Source organism: Lepisosteus platostomus, chromosome 19 (assembly GCF_059453375.1).
Source record: "Lepisosteus platostomus isolate fLepPlt1 chromosome 19, fLepPlt1.hap1, whole genome shotgun sequence".
Taxonomy (NCBI): Eukaryota; Metazoa; Chordata; class Actinopteri; order Semionotiformes; family Lepisosteidae; genus Lepisosteus; species Lepisosteus platostomus.
Genome location: NC_142629.1, coordinates 4,963,647 through 4,991,480, shown reverse-complemented (window position 1 = coordinate 4,991,480; position 27,834 = coordinate 4,963,647). Strand labels below are relative to the sequence as shown.

Below are 27,834 nucleotides of genomic sequence, written 5' to 3'. Positions count from 1 at the left end.
GGAAAAAGAAAACGAGAATGGCGATAAGTAGGACAGGGACAGAGAGAGAGGCAACGCAGAACAGTTATGTAAAATGTGAGTTTCAAGGCTGCCTTGAAGATGGCTACTGGATAAGGACACTGTCACGATGTAGTAGCTCTGAGACAGAAAATCTATTCCCCCAATATTTAGATTTTAAATGGTATAGTTAGATTTTTTGAGGACTTTTGTTAATGTACTTGAGTCTAGAATTTATTATAATAACAATGTTGCTTTATTAGCCCTATACAATTTCTTGCATTAGGAATTCGTCTTTTCACATACCCCAGCTTGCTCTCCATGAGACACGCAGACAGGGAGAGAAGCTGGGGGTCAGAGCGCAGGGTCAGCCATTGTACAGCGCCCCTGGAGCAGCTGGGGTTCAGGGCCTTGCTCAGTGGCCCAACGGAGTAGGATTCCTCTGCCGGCCACAGGATTTGAACCGGCAACCTTCCAGCCACAGGCGCAGATTCACCGCTCCACCCTAATACTTAAATTTAAGTATTTAACTACAATTCTAGAATTGTAGATGGTTGTCATTCAAAATCACATTTGTGAATACAGAACTAATTAATCAAAAGTACAGATAAGGAGTGAGTTCTTAGGTTGGGAATGAATGATTAGTGGTGTACTCCAGGAATCTGTATTGGGACCTCTACTTTTCCTGATATTCATTAATGAACTGGCTTATAGTTTGCAAACTTGTCTGGTCATAGATGACACTACAATAGGAGGATTCGCATAGTAAAAGTGGAAAAGGAATTTCAAAATGATTTAGGCAATTGAAGACGCAATGTAAATTCTCAGTCAAATTTTAAATGCAAAATAAAGAAATTTAAAGGAACCTGATTTATGTTTTTAGAAAAAATATATATCAAAAAATATATCTGCTATGTTTTTTTTTTACTTTTCCAATGTGCTTTGGTTTGAACGTATCTTACTAAATTCCAGTTGAACCACATGATTCCTTTCCAAGCGCAAAGCAAATTAATACAAACCACACCTTTGTAATCTATACTGGCATTGTCTCATTAGCATTTTATTGTGGTACATTGACAGTCTTTTTAAAGTGGTGTTAATTGTATCTTCTTCCTTTGTTATGCTCATTAACATGGCATTTCTCTGCTTTATCTTTTTTGCACCTTCTTTTTTTTCCATTGTCCATGGTACTCTTCGCCTTGATGCATTTTTGGGGGGTTTTTCACACTTAAATAAAGATAAGTGTGATCTGTGGTGAGCGTTCTGGCGCACTATGGCTGCCGTCGCATCATCCAGGTGGGGCTGCACACTGGTGGTGGTGGAGGGGAGTCCCCATTACCTGTAAAGCACTTTGAGTAGAGTTTCCAGAAAAGAACTATATAAGTGTAAGCAATTATTATTATTATTATAATTATTATAATGATGAATCAACCAACACCTGAGTTCACTTTTAATCTGATTAAATGAATCACACTGCCTGATACATTTTCTTAATTAGTAATAAAATCTCATTAGACCAATTTGCAAAGTGTAAGCCAGTAACTGGCGACTTTGATAAACATGAAGGTCTTTTCTGTGCATGTGTGTATCCACTTCTTCTTAAGCTCCTATTATTTTTGTCATATTTACAACAAAGGTCCAGGTTGATTGTTTTCGTTACAAGAGCAGCAAGCAAATCTTATCAAAATTTGTACCACTGGGTTTGTATCTATTCACGCAAAGTTTGCACTTCAGGGAAACTGAAATAACACTTCTTCTTCTGTGGTGTATGTATATCAATCCTCTTTAACTGGGTCAGTGCCTTTACAAATTTGCCAGTTAACTCTAAGCAACATCTGCCATTTTAATTCAAAAGTAAGACTTCTTATTAAGTCATAAGTAATACGATCTAGACAAGGAATACTGCACTGTTACTGTCTTGAGAGCAAGCAGTTTCTCTGAATGAAAGCAGCAGTCACAGACCGCGATGTTTAGCGGAGTGGTTCAGTGTAAGACAGGTAACATTGGACACTGGAACAGGCAAATAAAAGTACCTTACACAGAGCACCTCTCAGGGTTACAGTGGAAGTGTAGCAGAGTTTTTTTTACGAGAACGGAATCACTGTGAATTATGAGAATGAGTTTTGAGAAGCTTAATTATCTCTGGCCATCTCATATCCTAATCTTCTTATGTGATAGAACAATGAGCAGTTCTGAACAAATTCCCACACAGTTTATTTTACAAAGAAGACCCACATTCCTCCCTGATGGAGGGAACAACTCAATATGGGACCCACTTGGGCCTCAGTCACCGCTCAGTGAATAGTTACTACAGCGACAAACAGCTGGTCAGCAGACGTGTTATAGAAAGAGATCCGCTATCTAAGGCTTCTGTGCTGTAATCCATCTGCTACAGAGCTGTTTGAACAGATCCCTCTGAAGAACACCTATCAGGGCTTATAGCATTTTCTGCTTCTTGCTTTCATCCAAGCAAATTGCTGTTGTTCTTATTGTGAAAAGTGCAGTGCTAAGTGGTAGCTCTTTAAGTAAAATAAAGGCACAAAGCAAATCTTAATGGCCATTGCAGCCTTAATATGACATTTAAAAAAAAGAGATTCAAAACATAAGCAAAGCATGTGCAGTTGTGTTACAAGTTTTCAAAAAGGACACCCATACAAAACTGAAACCTCTCTTTTCTGTGAGCCATAAGATGGACATACCTTGACACTAATCTGTCAAACTAGAATCCTCTACAGAAAAATAGCAAATAAGAAGGGACAGAAAATGCTACAGAGATTTTAAGATACATTTGTCCTGTCAAATCTCCCACTCTTTTAATCCACCTTACTGAATAATCATTTCACTTGGCCACTTGTTCTGTGAGGTACTGACCACCCCCATCTCATCTTCTATCTGTGTAGCATGTTGACAACCTATTGAGCAATACCACACAGCATTTTTACTGAACACTTTCCTTCTATTCTTCCTATTATGGTGCAAACCTTTCTGCAATATCAATGGCTCCGGTGAAAGACAGACACCCCATGTCAGGAGATCTGCCTGCAAAAAATCAGAAATTAAGTCCATGATGAGTTTTCTTTAAATTGTCTACGGCATTGGAAACGAAGCATAAACCAATTGCAATTCATCCGCTTTTCTCCCAAAGCTCCAAAACAATTGCTAGTTAAAACCCCACCATAATGTTCCAGCCCAGACGAAAAATATGGCACTTTTCAAATCAAAAGAAATAAAAACAAACAAAATTCAGTATTGTATTTATTTTCTTCAAAAGGAGTTATTCCGAAAAGAACCGTTTTTCTGTCTCCTTTGAAAATGGTTTCTGCAGAAATTAAAGCCAGGGAAAACCCCATTTAGTGTTTCCTTCTCTGTAATTATGACAGAAAAACCTGGAACACGTCTGAGATTCTCTTTGTCTCAGTGTATGTGTTTATCCCACCGCCTGTGATGTGGTTCTACTGTAACAACAGAACCACAAAATGCTTAAGTTTAACTTGTCCAGTTTGCAAGGAAGTTCACTAAAATGTTTTTTTTTTCTGAGACATCCCTAATTAATAACACATTGCTTGTCTACCCACAGACAGCATTGATGTAGTACTGGGGGAAAAGATGATTGGTCCCCTGAGATGATAAATGTAATAGCCTAAAACCTTTGACTTTTTTGGATGTACTATTTGAGAGAGTATGTCAAGGCTGTGAATTCCAGTAAGAAAAGTCAGTGTTCAAGTCACCAGTGAAGGAATACTTACATTCATAGCATTCAGCTGTGCAGGGTTTTCTTCACAGGCTTCTTTATTTCTTATTAAATTTAAACCACAGAAAATCCCCATTATAAGTCTAAAACACAGTCCTATTTGACAAACAAAGGAAGAAATTCCTGATGGCTAGTTGTTAAATTGAATAGAACTGCTCCATGAGGTATATAATTTAGCACAACAAACTTCTTTAGTTTACCTGTATTTTTAAGTCATTAGAGAGATATGATAAGATCACTTTATTAGTCATATACAATTTCTTGTGTTAGGAATTTGTCTTTTCACATACCCCAGCTTGCTCTCCATGAAGCACACAGACAGGGAGAGAGAAGCTGGGGGTCAGAGCGCAGGGTCAGCCATTTATACGGCGCCCCTGGAGCAGTTGGGGTTAAGGGCCTTGCTCAGGGGCCCAACGGAGTCGGATTCCTCTGCCGGCCACGGGATGTGAACCGGCAACCTTCCAGCCACAGGCGCAGATCCTTAGCCACATAGCCTCCGCTCCGCCATTAGAATGTCAAATGTCTGCTGATGTGCAATGCAGAACACAAAACTGCAGGCTCTAAACGGAACCTTAATGTAAAAGTTAGAGGTTCTGCAGATTACTGAGTGACAGGGCACAAGGAATATTTATCCTCTCACCAGGGGTGCTATCATGTTCACAGGATTACAGATCAGTCCTGAAGTGAGAGTTTGGGGACCTTAAAAACCCTCAGAAATGGGCTTGGGTTTCACTACCCTGAGCAGAACATAAAAAAAATACTAAAGGCACCCAGGATTCCTGGTTATATTAACTCACCATGTAAAAATATTGACCAAAAAGGAAATATAGGTCCAAAAATCATGAGGAAAGACTGAAAAACATATATATTTTCACAGAGCGCATAATTTCACAGAGCCAACTGCTTCACATGAACTGAATGAGGAAGTTGGAGGAGTGGGGAGTGGGGAGCTACATCAGTGGCCAATGGCTATAATGAAACAAGAAAAGTTTAATTTTATGCTGAACAGCAGAACCAAGGGAGGAAAAAAAAGGTTCTATCTTCAGGTGTGGACACTCACAACAGCCAAAACGTGTTTTTAATTTTCTTTCAACGTGTCCATGTAGATTTAGCCTTTACTTGTTTCTCATTAATTTAATGAAGACAGTTGCTGTTTTCCAAATTTACTCATTCAAGATTTCTTTCCAAAATTAGCTGCAAAGCACTTTTATACTACAGCAGATCAAATACTGTTCATATTTCATTTAATCCAAAGCTTGCTTTTCAACATTTAATAAAAACAAGAATTACATGATGCCTTCGTAGGGAGGGAATATATACAGCATTTTTTTTTGTTCTTTGGAATATCAATGTATATATTATAAAATATTTATTAGGAATATAAGGGACACCAGACAAAAAAAAACCTGAATAATTCGGTACAGATAAGGTTCACCCAAGTACACTTCTTGGTGTTTCTCAAAATTACACATGGACCTGACATTAACCTGTCGATATTAGATGCCTACAGTTTAGGAAACGTAAAGAACCAGTACAAATCCAGAAACGTATTAATGTTTGTTCAGTTATTTTCTAAAGCATACGTTGAAATCCAAATTAAGATAGTAATCTGGATTGGTTTGTAAACTGGATGAAACCACAGTAAGGAATAAAAATGCGATCTAGGGGTAAACACATTGCTTCCGCATTACCAGCTTCTAGCCTTATCTTGGTAGATCTCAGAAACTAAGAGGTTTAAGGTTGCATCTGGTCAGTACTGAGATCGGAGACCTTGTTACTGTTGTAAGTGGCATTGCTGGTCCTCTTTCCTCAAGACCAGGATTTCCGACCAAATGGCGATTCAGGATGCTGAGCTGTAGGATGTCCTATCCATAGCACTGCTCATTAACCTGGGTTCCTGACTACTCAGGTAATAAAACATCGCATGATGCTGTTGGTAGAGTAGGGGTGTTAACGCTGATGTCTTGGCTGAACTGTACTCTGTGCTTGCACAATCCGGCCTCCCTAAATTTCTTTCTTAGTTGAGCTGACGTTGCAGTTTCTCACTTCTTTATCTGGTCAGCTACCTAGGATGACTTCTGGAGCATGATGGTGTTATGGGTCACTCAGGTTGCTGGTGAACTTCAGTGCTGTTGGCATTCCCTCCTATTTTGGGAAGCCTCTGGAATGTTAAACGCTACATTAACATAATAAATCAACCTGTGCTACCGAAAACTAAAATAGAACAAATATGAGACATCCAGTCCCCTTTAGAAACGTGGTACAGAGTTGGGGAAGAAGCTAGAGGTTCCTTTAGTCCCTGTACCTCAGCCTTACACTGGGCTGGCTCTCTGCTTACCGTTAACATATTTAGAAACAATAGCTGCTGTGGGCCCTGGGGCTAAAGACTGGCTCACATACTTTACAGACAATACAAAGAATCCCTGAGCATCCTGCACAAGCAGGCTGCTTTAGAAAAAACCTTTGTATGTATTTGTTTTTATATAGTCAGACTACACTTATCCAAATATGCATTTAATATTAATATTACAATGGGGAGACATTTGTTTCACTGTGTACCATCTGGGGTTATGCCAATTTATTTTCATCATATTCAACCACTTTAGCAGTACTGTATTTCCAATAGAGAACTGTAGCGTAATGCACTCTCTGCGTTTGTTGAAAATCAAGGTCTGGTCTATTTCTACATTATTGCCTTTTTTTGTTGTGCAATGTTGGATTTTTTTCCCCCTCCAATACAAGTATGTTAAACATTCCAAAGAGCAAAGAAAGAAAATTCTAAGCAAATATAAGGACAGACTTTGCTCTAAGTAACAGCTTTTTTTTTTTACTGTGGACGGAGTAGGACTCCGTCTTAACTCACTTCCCAGGAAAAAAAAAAAAGAAAAAAAAATCTAAAGTGAATTATGTTAAATTCTGATCTTCCAAAGCAGGATCCCTTATGAACGAATATTACAACCAAAGTGAACAAGCAGATTCCATTTTTCCCACTGTTTTTCACAAGTAGTTCACTCTGATTCACTGAATAGTCATTGGCAAAGTCTTTTACTTTATTCTACATCAGTCCAAAAATATTCAGAATAAGGAACCAACCACCATACATAAGGTTTCATCTATACAGTATATGCCTACATATTTCCAAAAATAGCACACAAGTACGATATATATCAGGAAATGAAAGACTATTGTTCTAAATCTATTTCCACAACATAATGTTGGCCACAGAACTAAGAGAAAGCAATTTCTCAACTGTTGTATAGTATACATTCAAACACACCACATTCCCATTAATCCTATCCAGTTCTCCAAGGCATAAAACAGTTCTCAGATCTTTGTAGTTGCTGACAAGGTCTGAAGAAAATAAAGTTGTTGTGTTTATTAGAGAGATTTGTGGACATTTTTGTGGGGAAGTGGATTGCATTCAGACGGGCAGATTCATTTCACAGGAATTCAGTGGTGACTTATTAAGGATGAAGGATCCAAGAGAGGATTAGGAGAAGGCGGAGAAGGATTTTTTTTATAGTTGTTGCTCGAAGGAGGGTGGTGGTGGGGGGGGGGGATTGAGTACTAATCTGAACTACAAATGAAGCTTCCAAAACATTTTACATTTTACCCCAGTTTTAACAACAAGCATTGTCAGGGCTCTTTGAGAAACCATCAGGGCATGGTTTTCAAAAGTAGGAGGAACCTTAAAAAAAAAACAGTGAAAAAAGACCCCCAAAGAGTCTACTGATCCCAGAAAAATATGGGCCAGGGAGACAGCCCCTTCAGCCTGGTTTCTCATGCTTGTTTTTTCTGCCCTCTTTGTGAGGAGCCTCCAAAAGAAAACAAAAAGCCTGCTTCTTCTCCCTTCTGCTAGATTTACAGTCCGGAGCTCCACGGCTGACATCTTGAACAGAGACTGCAACACTTCCCTCCATTCTTCGAGATCTCTTCTGATGGGGTTCGTTTTTTTTTTTTACAAACTTGACAATTGCTCAGTTTGTTTAAAGTTGTTTAAGGCGGTCACATTTCCACTCTACAGTAACACTGGCAAAAATGCATACTGTACTTTATCCAATCAGAAATTGCAAAACTGATTAAACTGTTTCATGGAATGAAAGAGGGGAGAGCCTTCAAACAGATTTTACACCCTGTCCTGACAATATTCTGCAGAGAACAATTGCAACATATATATATCAGGAATTACCTAGTAGTTGTTACATTTGTAGCAGCCTATTGACAATTTATTGTGTTCAGTGGACACAGGCAGGCACTCAGTTGATCTCCAGCTACAAGAAACAAAACACATATACAGTACATATAAGTGTTTAAAGACTTCACGACTGACAGCAGCATGGAATGGCTGAAGAACACTGAAATGCAAGTGGCTTTCAGAGTAGAAAAACCCTGATATAAATACACATTGGGAAAGAGTCTGTGTCAATTTCCCACAAACTGCACTTACAATAATTTGTACAGTACGAATGTTTGTGTCTGTATGTCGTTATTTTAAAAATGAAGTGTCCAAAGCTGTTGATAAGGAACTGTGAAAATCTCCAAGTTACCCCTTTAGCAACATTGTCCTTTTTTTTCTCATAAACATGTACAAAACTACAAATAAGTTACAATAATATTTGACAGACTCTGCACAACTTCGATATATATATACTGCTGGTTATTCCCAAGTTAGCTCCCTAAAGTTGCTCCTTAATTCAGCCAGTGCAGTAACGTGTCACTACTCCACCTGATCTATTTTCAAGGTAATACGGGCAGCGAGTAAAAAAAAAAACTCAGAAGAAACTAAATTTAGACCCTAATTCTAGAAAGTGGGACAAAAAATAATAGAGATGGCACTATCTATTTTAAATAGTGTGTCTATTTCTCAAAAATAAATGAAGTACAGTATCTCTGATAGAAGAAATTGTCTTTGTTTGAATGGAATGAAGTCGCATAAAAGAATTTCAAAGGAGAATTTCTGGCGTCGTCCGAGAATCTTGTCACTGTAATGAGGTCTCCAGTATGATGCCTTTCAGAAAGCCTTCAAGCAAGCCTATTATTGTTGTGAAAACGACATTCCCCAAGTAGCTGGGTTTTGGCACCAACACACTGGCAGAGTTACATACCGCTTGTCTGGGCCTCTTCAAGGCTCTGTCTGCAGGGATAGCAACGTTTCAGCATTCTCTAGCTGGGATACCTGAATCGCCAAAGTGCACTATAATCTGCCTACAGACGCTGCGCTTTGTAAAGATCAATTTGATTTGTCTGCGAGTTGTAATAGCTAGCTGCTTCCTGATTTATCTTTAACTTTTATTTTTTGCACACGCAGCAAATAAGGCAATGAAATGAATTGAGTGGCCCCCTCTCCTCAGATCACTATACAATATTTAGAATATACATATTGGACGAAGGAAAATACAAATCATGAATTACTACTTCATCCAGACTGCAACGTTTAAAATGAACTTACTAAAATAACGCGTTAAACACCGAAAAAAAGACTTGTATTTAAAACTCTTTGGTTGCAATTCTGCCCCCACGACGTTCATCTCTCGTATGCTCCCAGTTCTAAGACACGACCTCTCATCCCTCCCCTAATGGGTGTATGTTCTTGTATAAACTCCGCCTGGAGATGCGTTTTCTTTGAACGACAAGCCAGTGCTGTGCAGAACAGAAAATGCGTACCGCCCATCTGGTGTGGCTTTCCTGACAGACGCTTTATAAAAACTGTTCCAGTGCGGTTCAAGGGATTTGGATGTTACATGGTGCGTGCAGTGTATCGTTAAGGTTAGAGATTAGAAGGAAGTTCTCTCATCACTACTAGCTTCAGCTATTTAAATCTGTAGCCAAAACGGCCGCCTGTGCAGTTTAATTGTTTTTAACTCTAATATATGTACAAAGCCTAAAATGTTCAAAAGTTGCGGGAAAAAAATTGCGCTGTCTATCGTAGGAGCTACCCTCACCTGCTTGTTGGTACTTCTGTTGGCCGAGCATCAGAGAGCCCAGGTAGAGGAGGTGTTTAACGAGAGAGAGGTCGGGATGCGCTCCCTACAAAGCCTGGAAAACCTACGGACAAAGAAAGGCGCTTCTATGATACAGAGTCAGTCGGAACACCAGCAACAAGATAGTTCCAACCCCGAGCAGGAAAAGGGATTTTCTGCTTATTTCACAAAGCTAACGCGGGGAAGGAGAGAAGCGGAGAAACCAGAATTGCAAAGGCAGTTGGTTACAGAGAAGCCACCTGCAGAGGACATCACCCCTGAGGATGTCTTTATCGCGGTCAAGACGACCAAGAAGTTTCATCAGTCCAGGCTGGAGCTGCTTCTTGACACCTGGATATCAAGGAACCTGCAACAGGTATGTAGGGATGATTTATAAAGCATCAATTCTTATACTTTATACCACGGATGTTGCTAGATAAGTACGTCTTTTATTTACTGTTTTTTTTGTCAAAAGGTGGTTTTGCGCAACCTGAAATGTTTCAATGCAGCGAACATTCATTCAAATGAATCTTCTATCTTGAGTATTAAAAGCATTTGGAATCTACAGGCAAGAAAACGCGACAGATGAATGGCTTGGGGGTTAACAAAAGAACCTTAGGTAAAATTAGGGGCTATTATAGCCCTTGGGATACAGGACATCTCAATAATGTCCTATTATAGCGCATGTTTCCCCACGGGCAATATAACGTGGAATCTCTAGCGGATTTTATGATTTTATTAGTTTCTGCGTTATTGACACCTCAACGTTACATTTGACAAACCGAGAAGACTTTTTGAATGTCCCGTGTGTAGGGGATTCTTTTTATACGGAACAAAGCTACTCGCACTGCTGATCGGTGTCTTATAGAATTAGGTATCCGGCTTGCGGATCTTGCGGATATCGCACATATAATTGCCGTGCCATAATGAGTACTTAAGGGTTTTCATTAAAAATCTTTCATTTTCAATTAATTTCGAAATGCTAAATTGGACATGCATTTCTGAATGAATTAGAAACAATATAACCATGTACATGGAATTAGCCGACAAAACTATTGGCTCTAGCGGACAGAAATGCGCACGTAAAATGGCATAAAACCTTCAGTTTTTCGGATTCCCAGCATGAGCCTCTGTCACTGTCTGATCTGCCTTCTCCCAGCCCCATGCGATTTTGGAGGTATAGTCCGTGAAACACGATTAGTGATGCCGATTCATTTCGTGTGACTTGACCAAGCTTGTCAGATGTAAAACCGAGCCAAGAGACCTTAGCTGTTTAGCATAATGATCTGTCTCCGAAACATAAAGGGAGCAACGGAGAGGCAGAATATAAAGGGAAAAGGCTTTTTCTTCAGCCGTCAGAAGCTGGTGGGAAAAGAAAGTGTGTGAAAATGGAAAGAGGCCCCGTTCAGACTGGAAGCATAATTGATTTAAAGACCCACTCTGTCGGTGAAATCAACTTGAGATCCCAACGCCATTACGGTAATACATATATCCACTGCATTCACTTTGAATTTTGAAGTTGCAGGGTCAGAAGGTTCGTTTTATACAATTCGAAGGACGACGTAAGATATTTGAAGCTGCTCCAAAGGGGTCATTTGTGCCAGTCTTTTTGTTTTTACGCGTTTTGAGTCCCAGATGTTTCCGTGTACGTTTCTCGAAATACCCCGTGCTCTGTTGTCAGGCTACAACCGTAGATGTCTTTAGATGGGATTGCATTCCCACATGCTCCACCTCGCTCTAAGAAGACATTCTGACACCTACAGCCCCCCCCATATTCCTTTTCTCCTCTCCCCCTGTCAGACCCTCTACCTAGAGTGACATCTCTAAGAATCTGTGCACCAGTTCTCAGGGATGCCTCTGTCCCCCTTGCTGCCTGTTCTCCATTCTCTTTTTGTTTAGGGTGTTTATGTGAATACCTTGGCTCTCAGGATCTATAGCCGCAGCCTGTACACTGTCCTTCTCCAGTCCTAACAAAGCTTCTTTCTGAAGAGGAAAGAAAAGGTTTCTCAGCCTCTCTCCATGGGAACGTGGGAGCTGAAGTTGTGGATTTTTTGTTTGTGGAGAAGAGGGGGTCGACTGTGTCTGGGTCAAGCTCTTGAGTGATGGGAAAATGGAGGCTTCATTAGGGAGAACTAGTGACAGGGGGGGGGAAGAGAGGAAACCTATTGGACCCCTGATGCTTTGAGCTCCACGCCGAGTCTGACACGGCCTGGAGACAGAACAGCCCGCAAACAAGGAGCTTGAGGAAAGTACCACCGTTCACAAAGGGGAATGAAGCAGTATCCCGGAAAAGAAATGCTCTTCTTTGAATCAAGCCTAGTTTCGGCCCAAAATGCATCAGAATCAGAACTTTGAACCAGAATGAAAACTTTGAGTTTGATTTCAAAAACATTGTTCAGAATCAAAATTTGATTGATTGAATCAAATCTGTAATCAGGGGTCACCAGAGCGAAGATCACTACATCTATTCCCATGTTTAAGAATGTTTTACCCTATAGAACTGTAGATAACTGATCTACAGTTACAGTTACAGATGTTAATTAATGAAGTTTATTTCAGAAATTCAGATGCACTATTTTTTTACAGATAAACCCAGATATTTGATTTCCCTAAACTGAGAGCTTTCCCCCGTGCGTTTTCATTCCTGCCTTTCAATCAAAGAAGAAAACATAACATAACATCACTTTATTGGCCACATAAAATTTCTTGCATTAGGAATTTGTCTTTTCGCGCACCCCAGCTTGCTCTCCATGAGACACACAGACAGGGAGAGAAGCTTGGGGTCAGAGCGCAGGGTCAGCCATTGTACAGCACCCCTGGAGCAGCTGGGGTTCAGGGCCTTCCTCAGGGGCCCAACGGAGTAGGATTCCTCTGCCAGCCACGGGATTTGAACCGGCAACCTTCCAGCCACAGGCGCAGATCCTTAGCCACAGAGCCACCGCTGTGAGGGAAGAGCTCACCTGTTACTCGCTGGTCCGTCTATGTTTACCAGGCCTAGAATTTGTTCTATACCTATGAGCACAGATTATGGCATGGTTGGACGTAACACATTTAATATCACACAAAGCGTTGCAGAAGGCCTGGACAGCTGGTGAGGTGAAGAAGACAAAAACGGAGGGCTGGAATTAAAATGGGTGTTGCAGAAAGCAGGATGCCAGGTGTTGAGGAGATAAGCACAAAGGCAGAACATTTACCTCACAAATGATCATCCATCCATCCATCTTCTTAATATTTCATCCAATGCAGGGTCATGGCGGGGGCGAGCCGGGCCCTTCCCAGCAAGCAACAGGCGCAAGGCGGGGTACGCCCTGGATGGGACACCAGTCCATCGCAGGGCACACACGGATACTGACACACACACACACCTGGAGGAGAATTGTCACTGAAACCAGTTAACCAGACTGTCTTTGGACTGTGGGAGGAAACTGGAGACCCCAGCGCAAACCTACACAGACAGAACTCCTGGAATTGAGCACAGGGACCGGGCGCCACAAGGCAGCAATGCTTACCACTGCACTTCTGCGCCACTATTCAAACAGAATATCGTTTCAGGTGCATAACATACCAAAAGCAAACCACAAACACCCAGTCCATGTCCAAGTCATAAAGAATTATCTGTCCACAATGGCTTTTATGCTTATGGACTTTACTGTCACTCCAGTAATGTCTCTATTCCAATAATACATCCACATCTGACACACTATAAATACTGAAATACTGACGGTAAATATTGTGCTACAGTTAAGAGCTCAAAACCGTGCAGAAGCTGCTGCACAGTCCTATAAGTGTGTTGCTAAAGGTTAGTGTACATGCAGATACTGTTGACGCAGCTATTTTGTGCTTACTGTACACACTAGAAAGGCAGGTGTTGAGTGCTCTGGGGGCAGGAACCAGATAACAGGTGCAGTTATGAGTAAGACCAGTCTTTATTATATCTTATCTCTGTAAACAAATATAATTCACAGCATTTATTTAGTGTAACTAAGTAATTTGAATATAATCAATATTAAATTTGGAAATTATATCTTTTCTATCATTATTGAAGACTGGGACACCCTAGCATGCAATTAAAAACTAGTGCAGTAACCAAAGTAAGACATGGGGTTGCAGTATTCATAACATGTCTGTAGTACTACAGAAAGTTAGGGAGCTGAAAGTGTATTAAGAAATATGCAACAATAATAAGACAGCACATTTGTGGTTTGTATTGTTCTAGTTTTAATCAGTACTGATACAGTGTAAAATTCTACCTTACAGGCCGTTTAACTAACAGTCCAGGACTGACTTCAGTGCAGATAAGACTCTGCATGTCGGAAGATGCTTTTTTCATTTTCACACTGACAAGGCAAAAGCTAATTTTTAAACCAGAACAAACTCAGAAATCTTGTGAGTAAAAAAAAAATACACCAAAAATTGAAACAGATACCAGTTCATGCTCCAAGTGAGACCTTCAGAAAATGTCACTGTACAAATGACGTCAGCATAATTAGGAAGCATCAATGACAAACTGTAACCACCATACAAATAAAATGTGCTGGGCCAGCTGGCTGGCTTGTGTGTACACAGTATAAACTGCAATACTGCATGTAATGTCGTTACCTCTTGATTAACAGAAAAATAAGTTCATACATTCAGCCAGTTTACTTAAGGATCCTATTATATGTACATTTTTGAATATATATATATACCTCTTTAGACACTGGAGTGGAAGTATTCTTATGACACTTATAAATAAGTGTTATTATACTCATAAATATTATTTGTTATCCTGAGATTCTTTTCATTTTCCCCTGTTTTTGGTAGTATTGTTCTATAGCACTTCCTGCGTTTCTTAAACTTTTCCTCTTCCAACAATACAGCTTCTCAAGTACGACAGTGTAGAACTATGAACAACAATTAAACATGAGGCCCTTGTTCCTTGTGCATCCACACAGTGGACATTGTTGCACATGAATAGCGCTGGTTGCTCTGAGAGGTTGTGGAAGCAAGACACTTACAATAGTGTGAGCTAAAGATCCCCCAAGTCTGTCTCTCTAAAACAAAATGTTATACCATGGTTGCCCATGAATGTACATATAAACAGCAGGGAAGAAAAAATAACTGAAATAGAGTCATCAGTGAAACATTATTTGGACAATCCCTTCCATTGTTTTGAAGTCTTAACCATCTGCACAGTAGGACAGCAGATACAACATGAATCACCCCTCGACTAGTTCAAACACAGGCTATTTCTACATTAATTCCATTTCTGGGCCTCATAGTGACATCATGGTATGCATGCAGACCTTAATTAAGAGAATAACTGCTGTCCTCACAAGGAGAGCATTTTTCTCCAGTTGTACGTGTGCAGCACTACTGCATATGGGTTAATTCAATTGCGACAAAATTAAATATCCGAGTGAGATAAACCACAGAAATGCCAACAGAACAAGGAAGCACATAACTGGGTGAAAGAATGTGAAGTTGTGAGAGTGCTTCAGCATTAAGGGTATTAGACAAAGATTATCATCTTTTTTTCCAAGCAATAATTAAAAAATTCTTTTGTGCTGTCAAACTGACAAAATTATTGTGGGCGAAACGAATAGCAAAGAAGTTAAGAGAAAGGATTATTTCTGATCGCTGTTTATACCAACTATTCCTACCTGGCAATTTTAATATTGCAGGTGGTAAAGAGGTTCATGAGTGAGAGTCAGAGGAGTCAGAGAAAGTCCTGCAGTCCTCTGGACCACTTCACCACACAACTATTGGGGGTCTAAAGAGTTTCAAAACAGCACAGAAAAGAAATGTTTGCTTAAATGTCTAATTGAATTTCCTGGCAGCGAGTCTGCAGTGGGACAGGAAAAGGGGCCAGCCGGGTGTCAGTGGGATTGGAGAGGAGGCTGTAGAGCAGAGATAGGCGACACTGAGACCCCAGGCAGTCTTGCCCTTCCTGCCCGTGGAGATGGAGACCGCCAGCCAGGCTACAGGCTTCCTGAGCATTTCAGACCGCCTGAGCCGAGGTTTGATTTCCTGTGGCGAGTGCGGTGGAGAGGAGCTTCGTCACACCACATCTTTTGCTGCTGAGTAGCAGCTATTGTTGTTTTTTTTTATTAGAAAAAAATAAAGTATTCCCTACTGACATTTACTGGTTGATTCTGAGGGGCAAATGCACTAAAAATGTGAATACTGGACCATCCGTAAAAAAATTGAAGCATCGTCTCATTTTCTGGAGGCTCAAAGTCTGTCAAATCAGGAACCAAATACATTTTCAGTTGGTTAAAAGTTAAAAGTGAAGTGATGTTTGGATGTCAGGGGGAATAAAAGACACTTTTTAAATCCAAAATTAGTACTAAGCAAACTATACTGCATCTACTGGTAGTTAAATGTGTCTGCCTCTGAGCGATTTTGTCTTTATATTAGAAGAAAGAGACCTGTCATTTTATTAATGTATATAATTCGGGAAAACCTCGATTTTATTTGCTCTCGTTCCACGTAGAAATGTGAAGTATTTTGTTCCCTCTGAAGCCTTCGTTCGCTGAAAGAATATTTAAGGATCACAGATCCTTAGAAAAAAACACACACACACACACACACACACACACACACACACACACACACAAAGGACAAAGCTTTCTCCTCCAGACTTCTTTTTAGTTAACCACTGCAGCTGTATGCTAATGCGAGCAAACATATTTAAACTTTACTCACTGGAGAATTTCCCCTGCTTGAAAACGCAGCGCATTGTTCTTCAGGAAAGAGCAAGTGGGAGGGGTCGGGGGGGGCGGGAGCCCGTGGTGTTGGGGGAGGCTGGCTGAATTACAACACACATTCAATAATCACCACTCACTTTTTCTTATCGCAGCGCTGATAGGATCTGGTAGCTGCCTCACCGATTAGACTTTAGAAATTTAAGCAAACACCTCGGTCTCTGGTCTTTTCACTAGTAAAACCACCTCCCTTAAACAAACAGAGGCCTTGGGTCTGCTGTGTCGAGCAACATCTGCTCCACATTTGTTCCACAAACAGAGCAGACACCGGCTGGCAGCTGTCTCAGGTGAAGTGGTGGGGGAAGGGTTGTCCGTTTCAAGGATTTGACATTACTAGCTATGTGCTAGTAATGGTGGAGGCTTTTTTCTTTGGGGGGGAGGTCCTGAAATATGGCATGTAACGAAGAAAAAAAGCAAAGAGGGTAGAAGACGGGGTTCTGTGAATTGTTTTGAAAACCCTTTCCAACTGATTGAAACCGACTTGATCCAAGCCAGGCCGTACGCCAGAGATAAGCCACCGGTGAAGGCAGTTGCTAGCAGGTGCTATTTCACCTGAAGTGAAGTTAAACAAATTAACCACCGTAGGAGGAAGAGGGGTCAAGGCGATCTTTAATCAAGGCTTTGTTTGATCTGCAAACACCCCATTCATGCTTGGGCCAATTCCTTGCAGCACCTGCTCTTGCTTATCAACCTTGTACATTAAAGATAGAGAAAAAAGTCAAAGCTTCTTCATGGTGATCTCGGTATACGATATCTAAAGTTTTCCATGACATCCTTTCTCATAATAAAAATGCCTATATGGATATATCCATCTTTTTGGTCAGTTTAACTTGTATTTCCATTTGTATTGAAATATATATTGGTGCAGTGGCAATGTAGGAGTTAATCCATTGCACACAAGACTTCTAGATTATGGGGTTGATATCCCTCTGCAAATAATGCTGTTGTGCCCTGAGTGCTCCAGTCCACCCAGCTGTAAAAAATGGGAATGTTTTACAGCTACTTTAACACTATAGGAACCAAAATGGGTCTTGGCCCCATAAGCCACTGTCTCTCTGGTGTGTTCTTTACATATTGATACAGTCAGTTTTGTGAGTGATGAAAATGATAATATGGTCATTTTCTTTCCTTGGTTAGAGAAGAGGTGTTCGTACAATTATTCACAGCCGTGATGGAAATGGGGGTGTTGGCGTGGGTCACAGGGGATGTCTCCTGTTTGTGTTGGGCTCTTTGCATTGTGTTTAGGTTGCTGAGGCTCTCCGACACAGTTTCCATGGAGAAATCACTCTGGAGGAAAAGGGGCTTTTATTATACCCGCAGACATGCTTTGAGGGAATTGTGCACTTGTTCAGCTTGTTTAACTCACTTGGGTTTGCAGGGAGTAAAAGGAGGACAGTACGTCCCGCTTTGAGAAGAGAATGAAGGTCTCAAAAACGGGGTGTTTTTTTTTTTAAAAGAAAAATTGCATTTTTTTTTTTCCGAAAGCAACATCAGCTGGCTCCCTGGGGGAGTCTTTCTGATTGGTTCTCAGACGCTTCCAGAGCCACAGAAAGCGCCTGATTGTCTTTTGGTTTGTGTCTTGCAGACATACGTCTTTACAGATGGCGAGGACGAGGAGCTGAAGAAAAGAATGGGTGAGTGACGGCAGAAAAAAAGCTTCCATATGTTACTGGGCAATGAATTTGGGCATTTTTCAATGGTTTGTTATGCTGATCATCAGACGCTGCCCTGCCTCCATTAATAAGTCAGTTTGGTCAGCACAAAATTAAAAATATTTTTATTTTTATTAATAAATATTTTTTTAATTTATTTATTTATATAAGATGAAACCCTTGCATTCTCCTTATTTAGAGATTTTTTCCAGAATATAAAAAATGGAGAGCAATTCCTTGAGATTACTGTGAAGTTTATTACGTGCAAGCTCGTTATTGATGCTTGAATCAGTCATCTGCAATGAATTCATCAAGGTTTGTTCTCAAAAGAGGGAGGATTGGCTATTCAGTCGCCAGCCATAGCCCCATCACTGATCTCCACCCCGTGGCTGTGCTCCATAGTCCTCATGTAAATCACTCATTGAATTCAGAGAGCAGATTCATCCGCTGAGACAGCTGTGTAACAGGTGGCAGATACAAGCTGAAGAACGTAGACTGATCTAGAGCAATGAGTCTCGGGATGGGGAATCTGTCCACTTTGACATTACAATTAACCCTTTTCTTTCTTTCCGTTTTAATACAGGAAGCCACGCAATCAACACAAACTGTTCGGCTGCCCACAGTCGCCAAGCGCTGTCTTGCAAAATGGCGGTAGAGTACGACAAGTTCATCGAGTCAGGCAAAAAGTAAGGTTTCATTTCGAAAGGTTTTTATTTCTGACTTCGTCAAACTACAGTAGTTTACAGGCATTAACCCTCTCGGTATAAATCAGTTTTATTTTTGTGGGACACAACCTGATTTATTTTAAATTAGTTGTCTGCTATACTATACAGAAATGTAGTATGCTTCAGTTATGGTAATGGCCTTTTCCATCCAATTTCATTAGTTAGCTTGGACCTAGCAGTAAGTATTCACTTGTGCCTTGTTTTTCACAGGTGGTTTTGCCACGTGGATGACGATAACTATGTTAATGTTCGCACTCTGGTGAAACTGCTGTCCGGCTACGTCCACACACAGGATATTTACATTGGCAAGCCCAGCCTGGACAGGCCCATAGAGGCAACAGAGAGACTTGCAGACAACAAAGTGGTAGGTGGCTAAAGCACTTTGATCTGGCTTGTGGATTAAAAAAAACAACTCATCAGATTCCATACACATTTACAAACCTGACGGAGAATTCCGATACTGAAACCATTCCCTTTTCTCTCCCTTTCCAGAGGCCAGTTCACTTTTGGTTCGCCACAGGGGGAGCTGGTTTTTGCCTGAGCCGTGGGCTGGCACTGAAGATGAGCCCATGGGCAGGGTAAGGAGCTCATTTAGACTGTGGAAATGGCACATAACATAACTGCTCTGAAATAAATTCAGATTTCAAAAGGGAAACGCATACCTTTTGCGAGCGGTTTAAAATTAGCCAGGTTAGCCAATTGGCGGAGCGGTAGCACTGTGGCTAAGGATCTGTGCCTGTAGCTGGAAGGTTGCTGGTTCAAATCCTGCGGCCGGCAGAGGAATCCTACTCCACTGGGCCCTGAGCAAGGCCCTTAACCCCAACTATGCCGTATAAATGGCTGGCCCTGCGCTCTGACCCCAAGCTTCTCTCCCTGTTTGTGTGTCTCATGGAGAGCAAGCTGGGGTATGCGAAAAAAGACAGATTCCTAATGCAAGAAATTGTATATGGCCAATATCTTATCAATGACGGCCAATTGCCCTTTCTCCTTTTTCTCCAGTGGTGGACATTTCATGAACACGGCAGAAAAGATTCGCCTCCCAGATGACTGCACAGTTGGCTACATCATCGAATCCGTCCTGGGAGTCAAACTGATCCGAAGCAACCTGTTCCATTCCCACTTGGAGAACCTGCAGCAGGTGCCCAAGTCTGGACTGCAGAACCAGGTAAACAGTCTCAGCCTCAGCCTGCATTGGCCAAAGCTTGCATTCCATTTAACCTAGAGGCTCCCAGACAACGTTTTCTTTCAGTCAGTGCAAAACCGAAAAAGACTTGTTTGCCGATTCGACTGTACTGTCCATCATTCTGTATTCTAATATGACTGCGCTTGGGTCACATACTACATGGATTGGGTCGCATTATAACAATCATAAGGACAATTAGTTACAAATTTTAGGAGGCGCACAGGATATAATAGCATTCGAAAGCAAGTTCTCCTACCACCCTGAATCGTTGCCTATATTTATAGCATGTTAATTAGAGATTGATTTTGTAGCCGCTTGTGATATTTTATAAATTAAATCCATTGTATCTCCTATCCCAGGTTACACTGAGCTACGGGATGTTTGAGAACAAGAGGAATTCCATCAACATGAAAGGGGCTTTTTCAGTAGAGCAGGATCCTTCTAGGTAAGAAGAAATATTGTGTGAGCTCCATAATACTGAATTTAGACCTATTATTTTTCATGCGTTTAAAGTACTGCCCAAAACCAGGGAGGAAATTACTGGCTGGGCTTTAAAACAATAAATCACAATTCTTGGTGCTTTCATGGCGGATATTCGAATATTTTTTTTCCTTTGCTTCTCCCTCTTGTGTTTTTGAATTTCCTGTCATACTTTTCAAATGGTCTCTTAACCCATTTCTTACAAAGGCTGTAAAGCACCAGTGCAGTAGATCTGAGAAGGGTGGTAGTATTTGTTTTTAACTTATCTCTGTAGCGATTCCAGCGATGTTATTCCTATACAGTATTCCAATTACACAGTACAGTACAGACTCGATTATCCAACCTTCGATTATCCGAGATTCCGTTTTATCCGACCTGGCAATCAACGAGCTGTATACTTATATGCTATGGACTGTATGCGTACGCATGCATAATATTTTGCCCAATCCCATGTGGCTTTGTCTCTCAGTGCGTCAAATACTGCCATTGACGAAGCTTCACTTGTTCATTTGCGCTCATATATATAATGTTATTATTTGAGATACATGACAAGTGGGAAGAGAAAGGAAGCAGTTCTTTCAATGGAACACGAGCTTGAAGCGGTAAAAAGACTAGACAAAGGCGAGTCCCTGCAAAAAAATGGCGTCTGAATTCGGTGTGGGACGAGTTCCAGTTGGCGACTGGAAGAGGAAAAGAAATGAGATAGAAAAGTGGTGCTCTGATCGGGCCTCAACTGAAGGGCTGAGGGACAGAAAAACGATGAAGAAATGTGAATATGAAATGGCCAGTGAAGCTCTGTGGCCAGTGAAGCTCTGTTCAAAGGGATAAGGCCATGCCTATCACAGGCCCGCTACTTCAAGAGAAAGCTCTGATTTACAGTAGGTTAATAAACCAGATTTCCTACTTATACCACGCTTCCATTAATCTATGACTTGTTGCCATTATCCGACATTTTCAATTATCCGACATACTATGGGTCCCGTTTAGGTTGGATAATCGGGGCTCCACTGTTATTTACCCCAGGTTACACAAGACAATACAGTGGCAATACAGATGAAACTAACATCCCTCTCCTCTCTCATCAGGTTTAAGTCTGTTCACTGCATGCTGTATCCTGACACCCCCTGGTGCCTCACCCAGCCAGCCTATTAACGGCCAGCTCCCCTTCGTCAGCCTCGTCCTGTGCTGCCCTGGTAACTCAAGGGCTAGCGGGACCCGTGTCATTTGGCTGTGCAGCTGCTGTTTTTTCACTGCAGTTTTGCACAGCCTCCGTTTGTTTAACTGGGCTGCTGTGCGGCCCACAGTTTCATTACGAACTCTTCCTGCCCTGCTGCTGCCAGTGCTTCTCTCTTCCCAAGGGCGGAGCGAGAGGGCCAGCAGAGTGAGGTGTTTGCACCCCACGGACTCCGGTCTGTGGGGCGCAGGCAGTCAGCTGTGCTTGATATTTGTAAATGTTGCTTGTGATGTATTTGCAATTCTCATAGAATGTAAGTTAATGTTACTGTGCCTTTTGCCAGCTTTGCTTATTGCCTTTTCAGTTTTTGGTGCTTACAGTTACGCCATTATTGCTTTGTGTACGTAATAAGCAATTTGGAAGATGTATAGGAATTTGTTACAATGCATATACTAGTTATCAAAGACGATCTAAAGTGAAAGGGGAAATGTTTGTTTTTTAATATTTCTGTAGACTCCGGACAAAATCATTGATATGAAGAGGCTTTTGAATAGTTTTTGCCATTTCAGTGTTAGTAATAATATTACTTGAGCTGGCAGTTGGCAGTCTTCTAGATGTACTCTCAGATATTTATTTCTGAGGTACATCATTATAGAGCACTTTTTCCCCCTTCATGAATTTTTGAGAGATTTAAAAGAGGCCAGTTGTGCTTTAGGTCTGTTTTAAAATTGAAGGACGACTTAACCCAAAAAAATAGTTTATAGATATTGTGATATTTAATTCAATATATTACAGTTTATAAGTGAGTAATATATTAGTAACATTAGTACAAATTAAATGATACAATCATCTTCTTGTGAAAAGATGTATAAATAGATGCACAGCTTCCCTTAAACAAAACTGTTGGTAATTTTTTGTAAATTGTTAAATGCATAAAGGGTTGTCACCTTTCTCATTATATTTACCCTGTATATTTTTAACATACCTCTGTATAAGCAGCCCTAAAGTATATTTGTACAGTAGATCTTAAATACTAAACAGTTTCCTTAAGAGATACCAAACACTGTTTAATGTGTGTGCCTTGGTCTAAAGACTTCAAAGATGCAAATTGATTCGGAAGGGACATTTTTGAAGTGTTAATATATTTAATTTCATCGAGATATAAATGGCAGGTGAATCATCACAGGAAATAGAACCTAATACTCACAGAATGCAAGGGTTATAAATCTTTTCCCTGCAGTGGGCTTTAGTCTTTCCTTTTTGTAATGACTGCTGGGAAATTGGGGACTTCTGAAAAAAGGTGAGAGAACTTTGCAAGGAAAAAGTCAATTAATAACACAGAGGGCAGCTCCCACCTCTGTGAAGATAACCCACACTGGGTGTGCCTGTAAATCTTTTATTTTTAACAGTATTTCTTTACTGTATATTTTTCATGGTTGTAATTTGTATATAATTCTGATTAGTTTTCTGTGGATCAGAAATGCTTCTGATAAACTTTTACAATGTTTATTGACGGCCTGTTATCCTGTTCTTTTTGTATTTATAATCCAGTATCTGGATTTGTTTTGGTTTTGTTAAATTGGAGAAGAAAGATCAATGTAAATGCCTCTCAGGGACAATAACCTGATATTGTTACCATGGAATCTCCAGTGGTTCCCATCATTTGCTTTTAATAAAGCAGCTTATTTGCAATTTAATTGTGGTTTCCATGCTTTTTGTCCCTTCATCTTTCCATTCAGTCATGGCTGCTCTGCCAAGCAATTCTCTAGATACCTTTATCCATGCAACTACACATTTTCTCACCCCTCTTTTTAATTCAGCGTCACAGGGGTGCTGGAGCCTGTCATGGTACGCTCTGGGTGGAACACCAGTCCATTGCAGGGCAGACACACAGAGAAAAACACACATACGAACTTACACCAGCGCCAGATTTCCTGGAAGCCAATTAGCCCACCTGTATGTTTTTTTGACTGTGGGAGGAAGCCGGAGCACCCAGACAAAACCCATGCCAACCTGGGGAGAACATACAAACTCCACCCAGACAGCACCCCTGGTCTAGATTTGAACCCTGGGCTGCAGCACTGAGAGACACTGTTAACCACTGCGCCACAATGCCACAATCCACAATCTTCTCACCTATAAGAAATTTACTTTCTATGCAGTATACACACAGATGAACATTGAAAACACAAGTCTTAAGCTTCACATCAAAAGTTCTTTGCGCACGTAATGTTATTGATATATATTGTACAATATAAATCATGGGCAGGGCACATGATCGTTGGGATGACAGGCACACACAGTGATTCATAAAAGGTGCCATGTGCAAGGCATTTGAGCTAAAAATGTGTTGATTAAGAATATGTACAAAATAAACTCTTAAAAAAGGTTTAACTTTATGCAAGGGCAGCAAGGAATATGGCCATACTTCACATGACTGAAGGCATCCTGTCTGCTTTATCACTCTTCAGAAGTTGTAGGCGGAGTCGCCTAAAGGTGTTTCGCTTTTAACGCTACACTTGTCATTACTGAAAACAACATATTTTGAATCGTTTTTCAAAATATCGCAAATGCATTTTCCACTTAACACAGCCATCACGTTTTTTTTATTTTCACAGCAGCGAAACAATGTTGTAATAAACAAACAAGTCCATAGTATAATGCTGACAACATCACAGAAACTGCACAACGTGGGTATCGTAAATATTTTTACCAGCAAAATCAAAACACAACACCACGGGCTATACAGTGTATCACAAGACACAGTACAACCTAAACTTTTCAGAAGTGTGTTTCATAACCAGAGACCAGAGGAAAAAGCTTTTCTGATGTTTATGTACCGTTTCAGTTTAGAGAAGCTACAAAATCCTTCGATAATGATCAATTCTCCAGCAAAACGGAATCGCAAAAGCAAGAATTTGTATAAAATACATAAAAAGCATTGTCCCCTACCTTGAAAAAAGGTGACTTCCCCGACTAAACCCATGTGGAAAAAACAATAAACAAAAGAAGATAATATTGCCGAAGAGCAGTATGTTATGAAATATATTTTCAAACCGACCGGGCTCTGGAAAAAGGCGATGTAATTAGGTAAAAACAGCTGTCATTCAGCGCATTTTGACCATTCAGAGACTTAGGGAGGGTTTTTAGCTGTCTTTGCATTGCCTGTGTTCTTTAATTTATTTCTATCGACAAATTGAAGATCACATAGCCTCTTGTCAATCTGTCATAAATACACACCAGAAGTGCTCAAAAATGTGCAAAAACTATTTTTGTTTCTCCATAAATATAATAAGTAGGCTCGCTAGTACTGCCAGATGTTGATGCAATAGAAACATAGTTTTAAAAATATACTTTTCATTAATTTATAATAATAATTAAAAAAACTTTATTTAATATAGCGCCTTTAAAGGTGTCTTCTTAACAGAATGACAACAGATATACACAATGAGAATAAACAGAGGACACAGTAGATGGGGATACTGAGTACCGCAGGAGTAGAGGGGTAAAAAACAGAATCAGTTCAGTAAAGGCTCTTCTAAAGAAGAAGGTTTTTGAGTCTGGATTTGAAGGAGTTTAGAGAAGGTGACTCTCTGATATCCTTGGGGATAGAGTTCCAGAGCTTGGGGGCATAACAGGAGAAGACCGTGTCACCCAAAAGCTCTAACTTTTGGCAACCAGAATCTGCGAGGCCAGAAGAAACTGGGCAGCCTTGTGAAAATATGTCAGAAGGTCATTGGTATCATTCTTCCAGCCCTCTCCTCCATCTATCACACACGTGTTTTGCGTGAAGCAAAATCTGTGACGATCCTTCACACCCCTTGTTTAATCAACTCCAATTACTCCCATCGGAACAAAGACACCGACTCCCCTACTCCAAAACCAGAGTTCTCATTCATTCCTGTAGCCACATCCTTCCTTAACACTTCATTTTTTTGCAAATATGCATGTATATTGTTGTTCTGGTGTTTTATCTTTCTGTTTGTACACCAACACTGCTGCTGAAAAAACAAATTGCCCCCTTCGGGATAATAAAGACTCTCTCATAGAATTTAGAGGAGCTTGGGTGGCAGATAGGAGACCAGAATGAGATAAGGGAAGGCTGTGAGGTGGGGGGTAGGACAATAGTAGACAATAGACAATTTGCTAACCTGTTCATTGACAAGAAGTGGAAGACTGACCACATATCAGACACTAGCCTTTACAGAGGCAGATCATGTCTGTGCAGACATCGCATCAGTATTGCCAGGACTGTGACAATGTTCAGGAAAATCACACCCAAACTTACATTCATGACATTTTCATTTTTTTACAGATCCGTCATTTTGATTTGACCCATGTTCGTGTTCACGTTTTCTGTGATGATGTTTAATATTTAAGATATTTGAAGGAAGCCATTATACCTGAGGATTATACTGCTTTTAGGTCAAAGCTGAATTTTTAATGGTACAACCCTTAAATAACACAAACAGCTGGTTACACAGATAAGTTCAACAGATAGCTTGAAAACTCCTTCATTGTGCCAGTTTGAAAACTTGTGCCGGTATTCTATGCATCTGCTTCAGGAGTGTAGCCAGTGAATCTGAGATGCAGATTTGTGGAGAGTAGTCAGCTTAACCACATAGAAAATGAATTCTTAGCTTATATATATAGCTTTATTACTCAATCACACTGTATGTAGCATCACGAAGAAAGTCTTGCTGACTCAGGTCTGTTGATGTGAATGTTCCAAGTGGCCTGGTCTGTGGTATTTAGGAGGTGTGGTGCAGCCTTTGCAGTTCTGCCCTCAGGCATGCTTGGCATACGAAGAGAACTACCACTCTATACTTTTTAAACAATGAGAAAAGCTTTTTTCCCATGCTGGTGTTTAAACATACTCATATTCATAATCAGTGGGAGCAGTGGATACTGAAGTATCAGTCTTAGTGGAACTCCAAAGTTCATTTTCAACATGATACATACAGTATAGTGAAGCGTGGCAGTAGGCTTAGGCTTAGAAGGCCTCAAACAATTACTTAAGACGAGAGACGTTTGCAGATACAAGCAGGTCATTCAGCCAACCGAGTTAGGGTGGTCTTTAATTGATCTGAGGCTTTCATCTCAACATTTCTTGTAGGAAGAGATGGAAACAATGTGTTAACCATAGATGCACCTTGACTTCAAAAGTACTGTATGATGGCAAAGGCCAGGATGTGAATCATTCTGCTTGTAAATCTGTTTATTCAAACTTGGGAGTACAAGTACAAGAAGGAGGCTTAATATCCTGAAACGAGGATGTATGTGGAAAGCAAAACCAAGAAGGGAGGAAGATTGCCTTCATTTCAAAACAATGTAATTTAGTTCAAAAACAGTTGTTGGATTTCACTTGTACATTTTGTCATGGGAGACCTAAATACATAGCCCTGCTACGAAATCATGTCTTTGATTTTAATTAGATCCCTTTGGGATTTAGGGATGTTTAATGGAGATCAATTGTCGGCTGCCAGATTTAATTAAATATTCCCAGCAATAATTCAGGCAGACTAACAAATTACATGAGAATACACCACCAAACACACAAACTATTTAAATATTAAAATATTGATATATCCAAAGAGTGTAGATATAAATTTAGCAAAACATTCATAAGGTACAATTTATACGATTATAATTTAAACAAATCTAAAAATTATTCAGGATTCTGTTGTATGATGTAAGTTTAATACAACTTATTTAGTGTTGTATAACATAGAGAGGTCCAGACAGCTATTGTGTGTCCACAGGGCCTGAAACAGTAAATATGAATGCTCACTATTAGTCTAGTAAGTCGACTTTATACACTGCTGTAACATGCTTCTATTTATTTCATAACTGACTCAGACTAACTATTTTTAAGTTGTTTTTCTTCTGACACAGAGCTATTCAGAAAAGTTGGGGCACGTTGTTTATTCCAATGCTTCATGCCCACACAATTATGGGGTACTGGCTTCAAGAAGTACACACTTTTTATTTAAAAAAAAACTGTGCTGAGAAAGCTATGAAGGCCTGTCTCGTGTTTTGCAAACTAATTTCGATCTCAACTTTTGGGCTTTAGATTAACTCACATAGCCTGATTTCAAGTCTTGCAATGAGCCTTTCAGTTTGTTCAGATGGATTTTACTTTGTTTTAACAAGTTATAAACGTTTT

At 40.3% G+C, this 27,834-nt stretch overlaps 1 protein-coding gene and 1 long non-coding RNA gene across 2 annotated transcripts in view; one reads left to right on the top strand and one right to left on the bottom strand.

Moving 5' to 3' along the window:
• Window positions 1-24,742, bottom strand: part of LOC148644946 (uncharacterized) — a 66,498-nt gene extending 41,756 nt beyond the window's left edge. Inside the window, exon 1 of the long non-coding RNA XR_015928469.1 lies at window positions 24,621-24,742. This is a non-coding gene — a long non-coding RNA (uncharacterized LOC148644946). The remainder of the gene's footprint in view (window positions 1-24,620) is intronic.
• On the top strand, window positions 9,463-23,365 carry lfng (LFNG O-fucosylpeptide 3-beta-N-acetylglucosaminyltransferase). The gene is made up of 8 exons (XM_088612475.1): window positions 9,463-10,084; window positions 18,040-18,088; window positions 18,690-18,792; window positions 19,042-19,195; window positions 19,324-19,409; window positions 19,831-19,996; window positions 20,374-20,459; window positions 21,580-23,365. The coding sequence occupies exons 1-8, from the start codon at window positions 9,635-9,637 to the stop codon at window positions 21,644-21,646; spliced, it is 1,161 nt and encodes a 386-aa protein (XP_088468601.1). The 5' UTR covers window positions 9,463-9,634; the 3' UTR covers window positions 21,647-23,365.
• Window positions 24,743-27,834: the final 3,092 nt, after the last annotated feature.

Excerpts from the sequence above, each read along its gene's own strand:
- lfng (XM_088612475.1), top strand. The coding sequence starts at position 9,635 with ATGTTCAAAAGTTGCGGGAAAAAAATTGCGCTGTCTATCGTAGGAGCT. Across the intron at positions 18,793-19,041 it reads TTCATCGAGTCAGGCAAAAA|GTGGTTTTGCCACGTGGATG; the intron begins GTAAGGTTTCAT and ends TGTTTTTCACAG. Across the intron at positions 20,460-21,579 it reads GTAGAGCAGGATCCTTCTAG|GTTTAAGTCTGTTCACTGCA; the intron begins GTAAGAAGAAAT and ends CTCTCTCATCAG.